This window comes from Diorhabda carinulata, chromosome 11 (assembly GCF_026250575.1).
Source record: "Diorhabda carinulata isolate Delta chromosome 11, icDioCari1.1, whole genome shotgun sequence".
In the NCBI taxonomy this organism is placed as follows: Eukaryota; Metazoa; Arthropoda; class Insecta; order Coleoptera; family Chrysomelidae; genus Diorhabda; species Diorhabda carinulata.
Window position 1 is genome coordinate 1,708,065 of NC_079470.1, and position 12,330 is coordinate 1,720,394.

Below are 12,330 nucleotides of genomic sequence, written 5' to 3' on the forward strand. Positions count from 1 at the left end.
TCTCTCTGAGAAAAATATTATATCTTCTTCCGTAGTATCCAAGAAACATTCGGGTCTAATTCCATAATTGAGCGCTTCTCTATTTACGCTCTCCTATTTTGTTAGAGTATGTTGTGTGTGACCTATTAAATATCCACATATTACACCACACCAAATGTTAACCTTAAACTCGTGCTGAAAATGTGCTTCCCTCATAGCATGTTTTCAGAATCCCACAAATGATTATATATTATATATTTTTATAATTAAATAGATATAGAAATAAAATACATATATATATATATATATATATATATATATATATATATATAAAAGTGATAAATACAATATTCAAGAAAAAGATAAATACATACTAAAATCAATAAAGAAACTAAACATCAGAACATAAAACATATTTCCTTGCCATATGAACACGAATTATGATATAAAGGACATAACAAATTTCGCAAATATTTCAAAAACATATAAAAAGGACTAAGAAGTAGAAACTTAGAGAAAATTTAAATGTTCTTAGATCAGAAAATGTATTCCAAATGCAAAACAAAATTTTAGGAAAGATACAATACAGCGGAAACTGCGAGTAAGCTTTCAAGCAATTCACGATAATTAGAATACTGAGTTTTTTTTAGAAATTATTTTCTGCTATTGCGTTCAATTTTATTAATCATGAATGAGTATTTTCTAAAATAACAAAGTGACAACCCAGTGAGCACTGAAAAATACAAGGCAAGCTTGAAGCTTCCGATTGAGTTTTCATTAGATAAAAATATTTTAGTCAGAATTTTTCATTTTCCACCAGTTCCAATATACTTGCTATCCAGACTGTATCTACAGCTTATCTACTTCAAGCACAACACTGTATAGTCGAAAAATACAACAACAAAGCCACACAGCAATGCCAAGAGTGGTCTCCTGGATTGATTATACCAATACTGAAGGGAGGAAATCCCAACAAATGTAGTAATTATAGAGGTATTAGTTTGCTTAATACCGTATACAAAATACTAACAACATTAATAAATGATAAGAATGAAAAAGGTAGTGGAACCAGAAATAGGGGAATACCTAAAAGGTTTTAGGCAACGAAAATCAACAGTAGATGCGATACATATTATAAAACAAGTGATCGAAAAAAGCTATGAGCACAATATTAATATACAATTGCAAATACCTCAAGTCAAAATTTATCTTACTTTTGTAATATGTTGTAAACAACCAGTGTGCACTGTCATCTGACACCAACAACATCTAAAGTCTATTAATCCAGGATCTCTCGAACATTCTTCATCACAATAACTACAGATGGCAGGAAAAGGTAAATTTCCTGAAATAAATAATGCATTTTCAGATGATAAAGTATTAACCAAAAACAATTCATACAGAAAATCATAGAAATTAAATTGAGCATATATTTTTGCAAATTATAATGAAAATATTTTATGATTCTTCTTGTTACCCTCAGACAACTGTACTATAAAATATATGTCCTCAGTAATTATCTTACAAATCAATTCAAAAAATTTTGATTAAACCTTGTACCACCAATAATATATCTCATAGAATAGGTGAAACCAACCTAAATTTTATTATAATCAAAATATTCTCTCCGTTCAAATGATCTTATTGTTAAATATATAGTGTGTATTTTAACACTTTTCATGTAAACACACCTTTAGTAATATTTACATTTTACAGTTTACTTGTGAACTTACGTTTGTAGTAGCCTATTAAAAAAAATTGATTTTTGACAATGTGGTTGTAATCTTGTCAGTTGTGCAATTACATAATTTCGAAAACGAAATGTATTTAATTGTGTCTTAAATACTTTAAAAGGTTATGGGCCCAGTAAAAACAGTCTGTGCGTGCGCGAATTAATTAAAGATAATTTTTCGTGTGAGACAGGAAAAGACAGTATCAGAAGACTAATCTGTTTGTGGCGTTCCGTTGCGTGGCTCAAGACTTGATTTGTGTTGTTCGTTAGACGTTAGCCTTAGAAAACTGGTTCTGTTAATATTTGGTGGACAAATTCAGTGAAAAATGTCATCCAGCCAAATTCAAGTGCCTATATTAGAAGCGAATAATTCTCAAAAGGGAAAATTGCATTGAAGCATTGGGTGACTATCCAGACACGCACACGTCATCAGATAATGAACGGAAAGTGTTTCAAAAGACTGACATAAAGGTCACAGTTAATAATACTACAGGGGGTAAGTGATAAGTACCTAGATATGATAAAGGATTGTGACAAAGCAAAAGTCCAGCTAGAAAAGCTCAAAAGCGTGTTTGAGCGTACAAGCCCCTTTACACGATTGTCTCTGTGGAGGAAATTGGTGACATTAAGACCAAATGCGAATGATAAACTTGAAGACCACTTCTTAAAATTTGAAACTACCTTAAGAGACATAAAGGAGCCGATGAGGCTGACCAGGTGTGTTTTATGTTAATGTCACTACCATCCAAATTTGACACCGTTGTGACGGCAATCGAAACAATGAAAAATTAAAGCTGAACACGAAAGTTGAGAGCGGTGAAAATGAAGTAGTGTTAGAAGCGAGCATTCCAAAAGGGTGTTTCACATGTGGATCCCTACTTCACATACAACTTTATTGCCCCAACAAAAATTCAAGACAAAGAGGAGTACAACGAGGAGGGCGAGGTGGTTCTAGGTTTAATAATAGAGGACGTTCAAGAGGTCACTACCAGAATAAGCCTCAAGACACAAAACATGAAAAGAAACAAGAAGCCCACGCTCACACAACAGAGGAAAAGGCGATTATGTTGTATGCAGCAAATATATGTAATGAGAACATGGGCAAATTGTCATTTATATTGGATTCTGGTGCAAGTAACCACTTTGTCCAGGAATATTTAGAAAATTACATGTATGACATCAAAGAAATTGATCATCTAACAGAGATACTTATTGCAAATGGAGAAATTCTAAGGACCAACAAAAGTGGCAAGCTAGATGTCAGATGCCAAAATTACCTGATGGTGATTGAAGCCCTAATAGTACCCCAGATTAAACATAACCTATTATCTGCTTCAAAAATGACTAAAGATGGATATAAAATCATCGTTGAAAAGCAGAAGACTGCTATAGTTGGAGACAATTTTGAATTAATTTGTCAAAGAAAATATGGGCTATATGTTTTGAGTATAGATGACATCATAGGCAAGAACCAAACAGTGACAGTGACACAATTGAAGGGGAAAATTATTTCCAAGTAATACTAGATTTTTCCCACTTTCTGATTATTAAAATCTTATATGTGAATTGGGTAACGGAATGAATAGAATTATTATATGCAAGAATTGAACGATTCATTAATTGATCTGGTGTTAAATTTTTATTAGTTTCTCTTAAACAACGAAAATGTTCCCTCAAACTGGAATGAAATCTTTCGACTGGTGAATTAGAATTACTATTTTTGGCTGTAATATAGTAAAATTCAATTTTATGTAATTTACAAAAGTCTTGCAGGTCATTATTCTTGAACTCTGAATCACAATCAGCTGTTATCTTACACGGTAAACCGTAATGAGTGATATAATTTAATAGATTATCAACAATGGAAACTCCGGTTACATTTGAAATAGGATATGCTTGACCGAATTGAATTACTGAGGGATTTCTATCAAACTTATTCTTTTGACATACTCCACAATTGTTAAGAAAATTTTCTATATCTTCTAACATTTTCGGCCAATAATATTTTCCACTTAAATGTCCTTTATATATATATATATATATATATATATATATATATATATATATATATATATATATATATATATATTTGTTCTTCAATGGTCAAATTATCCCTAACAAAATTTATAAAATGAACAAATTTGAATGCATCATTTTTTAAATATTTTTGTACAATGATAAGAAATTGTCCTGGTTTCAAATGGTCTCGAAAATGTAATGTATATAATTATTTTGGATCAATAAATTCTTTAACATATTGAATTACATTATTTTTCATATATCTTCTTGATAGGATTACAAACAAACTTATGTTATCTAAATATTTCTCACTTTTTGTTCTTATACTGCTCACTTCGCTACATATTAATAATTTTTTAATGATTTTTATAAGTATTTAGAAACCTATTTGAAATTGGTATTTCAGTATTGGATTTTCTAAAGAAGAATGGATATTTTTCAAATCAGAATCATCTTGTATTGGTGGTTGTACTTGAATATCAGATATAATATTTATTTTATTATCATTTTTATCATCAATATTTTTAATTTCTTTGACTCTTACAACTTCCTCAAAATCATATAAATATGATAAATCCGGTAGCAAATATATATCCATTGGTTCGTTCTCATCTGGTAAATTTTCAATTTCTCTTATATATGAATTATAGAATCAAGATCATCAATGTGAACATCTACTGATTCTGTTTCCAATGCATTCATGTCACAATTCGTAATAATAGATTGGCCGCAAGTTTACATTTACCTCTTTTGACACTTGAAGTCCAATTTTTCACGGCATATCTTCGTAAATCTGCTTACTTCTTAACCCTTTTAAATACAGGTACTTGATGATGGCTGGATACTCCAATTTTTCGATTTTCACAATTTCGGTGGACATATTTTTTCTTTTAATTTATTGCGTAACTCTGATTTACTTTGTTGACGTCAAACTTTACACTGATACTTCTAATATTGTTCGTTGCTATGGTAACGCAATATTTTGTTTATGCATGGAACTGGTCTAGGTTAACTAGATATCAATACTTCCTCGTATTATAAATTTTCTTTCAAATATATATGGTCTAAGTTATTTACAAGCTCATACTATTGCTAGTAATTATTGTTCAATGGTCGAATACTTGACTTCTGCATCATTTACAGTCATAGAAGCGTATGAAATCGGATGTCCATCTTGTGATAGAACTGCACTTATTGCGTATTTTGAAGCATCAGTAGTTAATTCAAATTTTAACAATTGTTTACAAGTATTAAAATATTTAATAAATTCTTCTGTATGTTCTACTTTTTTGTCTTTCTTTAAACATGATCTCATTTGTTTTGTTATTCTCGCAAAATTCTTAATAGATTTCCTGTAATATCCTAAGAGTGCTGAAACCGATTTGATTTGTTTCTGGGTGTATAGTATAGAAAAAATTTTTATTACTTCAATCTTTTTCGGATTTTGTTTAGTTCCTTCCGGTGTAACAATGTGTCCAAGTAATTCCTCACATTTATCTAATTGGATTTTTAAATGAGCTTCTCTCAATTTGTAAAATCCTGCTTGTAAATTTTGAATGTGTTCTTGCAAATTACTAAAAATTATAATATCATCCATGTATATTAAACAGATTTAATTATGCAATTCTTTTGAAATTTCATCGATGACTCTTTGAAATGTGGCAGGTGAATTTATCAAGCCAAATGGCAACCTGTTTTACTATCGAGTCTTTTGACATTTGAATTTGATGAAATCTATTTTCCAGGTCCAAGGTTGTAAAATATGAGCTCTTCCTAATTTATCTAATATATCAGTAATATTAGGAACCGGATATCTGTCGCAAATAATTTTTCATTTAATTTCCTGTAATCAACTACCAAGCGCCATTTTTGTTTCCCTGGTGCGTCTAGTTTTTTACTTAAAATCCAAACTGGTGAACTCCACGGAGAATATGAAGCTCTTATAAATTCTTTTTCTAGCATTTCATTAAATTGTCTTTGACCTTCCTTTTTATAAATATACGGATATCTAGTATAGTATTTACGCCAGTAAAAAGGGCTAGAACTTCAATTTAAATTGCTCCTGTGATATTTTTTTAAATGTAGGTCGTAGCGTGAACATCACTTATGGAGAATCTTATCACCCCCTAAGGGGGATGAGACTCCCAAAATTCGCATCAAACTTGTTTTTTGAGGTAATTTCAAAATATCTCAGAAAATCATTGTCTTATGAAAAAAAAACTGTAGATTAAGAAAGTGCAAAAAATTTTACAAAAAAAGGTCCTTACAACAAATTCGCCAAATTACACCGTATTCCTGAAAAAAATTGTTGAAGGTAAGCATTTTCGCGATCTCCATGGCGCGCGGTAAGCTGCTTTTTTTCAACCAGCGCGGGGAATAAAAATCCATAACTCCCGATAGAAATGTACGATTTTGAAGATAAATATTTCAGCTTTCTATTGACATATTATTATCTCTCATACGCAAAGTGAGCAGCAGCAAAATTGCAGCTTAAGCTCTCATTACACTACTATTTCTAACTGTGTGAAATAATACTCAAGATCATTGAAATCTTGTCTCTATCTTTATAGCGAGTAGCATTTAGTCGGTACCAGTAATGCTGGTTTCAAATACGATTATTATCAAAAATTCGCTTTTTTGGTTATAAAATCTTGACAAAGTTGATAACTTTCAATGTTGATACCTCAGTAATAAACGCACGTATTAACATGAATCAAAGTGGAATCTGGAAGGAAATATTTACTCTTTTTGAAAGGCTTTATAAAAATGCGCTTACTTGCAGGGATTTAAAATAAAACTCAGTCAATCTTGTAGTAGCTGAAAACATAACTCTGTCGACGTTTACTCGCATTGCATCTTATTTGGGGCAAAATAAAATCAGTCCTCGGAGGAATAACGGCATTCAATAACGGGGAATTCAATACACCCAAAAGCAATCTACCTGGGAGAAACCTAGTCCGAGCGGCAGCTGGCAGGCCGCTGTATGTGCCGTGTCTGTGTGTGCGCCGACCGGTTTCGCAGTGGGCGGTCTGCTACAATGCCAGAAGTAGCACGATGTAAACACGAAGCTCAGTCGACAGTTATTGCTGGTTCAAATCGAAGTTTCGAAAGTTCCCAGTACATGGTCTAATTATGTGTATTGAAAATAATGAGACTTCTAGCTTGACAATTATATTAGACAAGTTTTACAAATAAAGTGTTTGCATGTGCATTCTCCTGCTGTGTTATTTTATTTATCAGGTCTGTGTTTCATGTCCAACCAAGCTCCACTTTATATTAAGTATTAAAATTGTAAAATATCAGTTCCATGTGCAGGTGAGATGAATGTGTGTTTTTAATAAGTGTATATTGATGTCTGGTCATGGTGTTTAGTTTAGATTGAATAGTATTTTCAAAGGTGCAACTAGGATTTAGGAGGAAATGTTAAAACTATTATTGATATTCTATTCAATGAAACTTGATAAACTATCTGATAAGTTTCAACGATTATCCATTTTGCCAAGAAAATTTACTTTTTCTTCATACAGCAACCGATTGCGACACTACATCGGCATATTTCGGAAAGGGAAAGAAATCTTGCATGGATTTGAAAAAAAAATCAAAATCAAACGAAGATTTGAAAGCAGCGATTGAGTCATTCAAGATTCCTAACCAAAAAAAGAAACCATTTCCGATAGCGGCCTAAAATTTTTCTTCTTCTTCTTCTTCTTCTTCTTCTTATTTTGAGACTATGTCTTGTGTTTTCAAAGAGGCAGCCTAAGTTGTGACTCCGAGGACCAGCTCTCATACCAGCGCTTTGGTGGTCTTCCAGGCGGTCTACTTGTATTGGGTCTCTCTTCCTTTGCGATTTTCGCCAGTCGATCGTTGTTCATTCTATTGACATGATCTCTCCATGCTCTTCTTCTAGTTCTGGCCCATCTCACTATATCCGGAACGTCACACATTCTTCTAATTTCATTGCTCCTTATTCTGTCTCTTAGTGTTTTCCCTGTGATTGAGCGTAATGACTTCATCTCGGTCGTTCTAAGAATCCGCTTAGTAGTTGCAGTCTCCGCCCTCGTTTCTATGGCGTATGTCATTACTGGTCTGACACAAGTTTTATATATCCGTGTTTTACTTTCGATACTTAAAAATTTATTCCTCCATATCACGGTTCGAAGGAATCCTGATATCCTAGATGCTGCTGTTGTTTGCGTTTTGACTTCTTGTTTCAAGTTCCTATTGCTCGTGATGTTAACCCCTAAATATTTAAAAGACATAACCTGCTCTACACTTTTATTATAAATTGCCAGTTTGTATCTTCTTGGTTCTCTCGCTATTGTCAAGGATTGTGTCTTTTGTTTTGATATGATCATATTGAATTTTCCTGCAACTGTTTCAAATCTGTGTAGAAGTTTTTGCAGATTATCCTCATCTTCGGATATCACAACCGCGTCATCAGCGTTGCAAACTATCTTAAACTCATGTTTTCCCATTCTGTATCCTCTGCCTGCCGTTTTGACTTCTTTTATAATTTCGTCCATTATAATGTTGAAGAGTATTGGGCTGAGACTATCTCCTTGTCTGATCCCTGTTGTCACTGGCATTTTACTGGAGAGTTCGTTGTTTACTCTTACATATGTGCTATTTCCGTTGTTCATGTCCCGAATGATGTCTATTGTCCTTTGGTTTACCCCCCTTTTTTAGTAGCTCAATGACGTCATGTAATCTCAATCTGTCAAATGCTTTTGTTAAGTCTATGAAGCACATAAACGCGGTTTTATTGTACTCTGTGGCCTTTTCGGCAATCTGTCTTAAGATGAATATAGCGTCTATGGTTGATCTATTTTGTCTAAATCCCTGTTGTTCTTCGCTCATACCGCTACTTGAGATTTCTTCTGCAATAATTTTTGTTAGTAATTAAAAATTTTTATTATCTTTAAACGGGGCACCTGCAAAAATAAACTCAGATATCTGTAGAAAATACTCCCAAGAAAGACATTTTAGCGATTTGGGGAGGGAGAATGTGTCACACCAAGGGGTTGAATTTTTGCAAAGAACCCGTTTCCTATGGGTTTTATGCTATTTGTATTTGTTATCAATATTGTATAGCATTAAATTCTCTACAGCTTTTAATTCAAAAATTTTTTCATACGGGGAATCGTTATTGAGATAGAGGGCAGAGCGCGCGCGCTTAGAATCCCGTTTGAAATCAACTGGTAGTCCTGATCAAAATAATCTCTTATAAAGTTTATGAATTATTGCTAAATATACAATTATAAATCATTTTCACCTTTTATCAACAATTACATTATATTTAAATATTTTGTGCTCAATTATTTATTTCCAATCAAGTATAAATTCATTTAATAGCACTTACCTACCCGTGTAGTTACAAAATCGCAAAGAGAAAAATTTCAAACATTATAATTTTTTTTTTTTTTTTTATTTCAGTTTAACGTGTCTCGACAGCGCTGGTCATTGGCACACAAAAACAATCATAAGTTAAATACATTCGAATTAAATAAAAATAAAATTAAAGTTAAATACAGTTACATACAAAAAATAAAATCTGTTACAATGTATAAATTAAATTATATTTTCTTGTACAGCTTGGTGACTTTAAGGAACTGCACGATTTTCCTTATTTCCGTCGGGCAGTTAAGTGTCTCCTGTAGGTTGGTTTTCATGTCAAACTGTTGATATGCGGTAGAATATTCTCTGCAGTCCGTGAGGATGTGCTTAACAGTCACAGGAACTTGACAAGTTCGGCATACAGGACGACTTTCTGACGACATCAAATAGCCATGAGTAAGTTTCGTGTGGTTGATGCGAAGTCTTCTTATTGTCACAGCTTCTCTCCTATTCAGAAAGTTTAGGGAAATGTGAGAAGTAGTTGGGTGGATTTGATGTAGTGCTGTAGTGCTAATGCTCCATGTATCGTGCCAAGATTTTTTAGTGAGGTGTTTGAAAGTAATCTTCAGATCATTGTCCAGCTGTACTGGGATTTCAAGATGATTTTTTGTGGCTTCTTTGGCATGACGATCGGCACATTCATTTCCAGCAATTCCAGTGTGCGATGGAAGCCAGATGAGAGAGACTGTTATATCAAGAGCAAAGAGAGTTTGGTAGATGTCATGAATGTTTTGGACTATTGGGTGGTCGGTGAATATGGTTGAGATGGACTGTATGGATGAAAGAGAGTCAGTACATATGGCGATATGTTTATGGGGAGAAGAAATATATTTGAAGGCTTGAAGGATACTGTATAGTTCACCAGTGTAAACACTACACGTCGAGGGTAAACGGAAAGAACTTATGAGTTCGTGGTTTGTAGTGACTGCGCAACCCACACCGGATTCAGCTTTGGAGGCATCCGTATAGAGAATTAGGTCGAAGGAATTTTTATGCATAATTTCCAAGAATGCTTTCTCTACAAGAGCGCTAGGGGATTCGTGTTTATTGTAGATGGTTAGTGATGTGTCTACTATGGGAATATTTTTTATCCACGGGGGAGAAGAAGGCAAAGAAAGTGGAAAGGTCAACGAGAGGTTGGTATTTTGGAGTAGAGGTGTGAGCAATTGAGGGATTGAATTTACAGTTATTCGTGAGTTATTGGGTACGGAAGTGGTGGTAAATAGCGAATGGACAGGATTAGGAGGATTGGAAGATACTTTAGCAGCATATGACAGGAGGAGAGATTGTCGTCTGAGGAATAATGGTGGCTCATTAGCTTCAACATTGACACTAGCGGCGGGTCTTGAGCGAAAGGCACCAAGACAAAGGCGAAGAGCGATGTTGTGTACAGAGTTCAACAAGTCAGTTTTAGACTTGGAGGCGGACATATAGATAAAACAACCATAGTCAAGCTTTGAGCGTATGAGAGCTCTGTAGACTCTTAGCAGTATAGTTTCATTGGAGCCCCATTGAAGGTGGCTAAGGGTTTTAATTATGTTCAGCCTCTTTAGGCAAATACCTTTTACATCATGAATATGGTGGTTCCAGTTGAGTCGAGAATCAGAAGTCATACCAAGGATTTTGCATTGATTCACAATAGGTAGAGGGGAGTTATCAAGGAAAATTTGGGGTGGGTGAATAGATGTTCTTCGAGAGAATTTTATCAGCATGGATTTGTTTCGGGAAAATGATAATCCTAGGTAGGGGGATCTCTCTTGGAGCAGTTGGCATGTAGAGGGGACGTATTTACCTTGGCAATAAATGATTAGGTCATCAGCGTATTGGACATATTTTACGGGAGATGGGAAGTTGTCACATAGCTCATTTATTGTGAGGATAAATAAAGTAGAGCTTAATACTGAACCTTGAGGGATGCCAGTATTTTGTGGATGAGGATGGGAGAGCTTACCGTTTGCGGAAACCCTGAAAATTCTATCAGTTAGGAAATTATGGATGAATGATAATATGTTACCATGTAGATTGTATTGAGTGAGTTTATTCATTATTGCACCTCTGGATATAGAGTCAAAAGCGCCTTCAATGTCGAGAATAGTTGCAATGACGTCCTGATGGTTATTTAATGCAGAGGAGATATCTGTTTGCAAGAGAACAAGGTTGTCGTATGTCGATCGATTACGTTGAAAACCCGATTGTGCGTCGGGAATAAGTTTGTGTTTTTCAAGGAACCATAGGAGTCTTCTATTGATTATTTTTTCAAGGAGTTTACAAGTAGTGCAAGTAAGTGAGATTGGACGGAAAGACTTAGGGGATAATGTGGATTTACCTGCTTTTTTAATTGGAATGATTATAGAGTTGCGCCATGCATCAGGGAATTGGTGAGTATTCCAAATAATGTTATAGATGTCAAGGAGCTTGGAGAGGGACGAGTCGGATAGTTTTTTGAGAAATATATACAGGACATCATCAGGACCGGCAGCAGAATTTTTGCAGGACGATAGCGCGAATTTTAGTTCATTTAAACTAATAGGAGCATTGACAGACGCAATATCGAGAGGATTTAGCTGTAGTGCGGAGGAGGGCTGAATATATGAGTTATGAAAATCGGATGCCGGATTATGGATGCTGAAGTTTTCTTTAAAATGTTGCGCGAGTGTGTCAGAGATTTTTTGGCTGTCGGTGATAAGCAGATCGTTAGATATTAAAGAAGGAATTTTGATATTAGTTTTTTTGCCTTGAATTTGTGCAATTTTTTTCCAAACTTGACTGGGGTCTGTATTGTGGGTAAGGGATGAAGTATAACTTTGCCAAGCAGATTTTTTACTTTGCTTGACAATAAATTTAGCTTTAGCTTTAAGCCTTTTATGTGCAATAAGGTTTTCTTGTGTTTTGTGACGTCTGAACCTATTAAGAACATGTTTTGATTCACGTATGGCATTCGCACAATCCGGACTCCACCATGGAACAGCCCTACATGTCGAGGAAAAGACCGTTTTACCAATGTGAACCTCGGCAGCCGCAAGTATGCTCTTAGTGAACATATCTAGCGTATCGTTTATATTCGTAGAAATGATCAAAGATGATAAGTATGCTTCGGAGAGAGAGGTAAACTCAGGCCAGTTTGCATTTTTTATTTGCCAGAAGCTTTTGGCAACAGTTTCTTTATTATAGGGATTGGATATAATAATAGGAAAGTGGTTGCTATC

General features: G+C 34.2%; 1 protein-coding gene across 3 annotated transcripts in view; it reads right to left on the bottom strand.

The window, feature by feature from the left end:
• The window catches only part of LOC130899699 (diacylglycerol kinase epsilon), a 114,062-nt gene that overhangs the window by 78,577 nt on the left and 23,155 nt on the right, over nucleotides 1-12,330 (bottom strand). For all 3 annotated transcript variants that reach the window (XM_057809840.1, XM_057809838.1, XM_057809839.1), the window contains exon 3: nucleotides 1,194-1,324. In XM_057809840.1, the coding sequence (XP_057665823.1) occupies nucleotides 1,194-1,324 (131 nt within the window). The remainder of the gene's footprint in view (nucleotides 1-1,193; nucleotides 1,325-12,330) is intronic.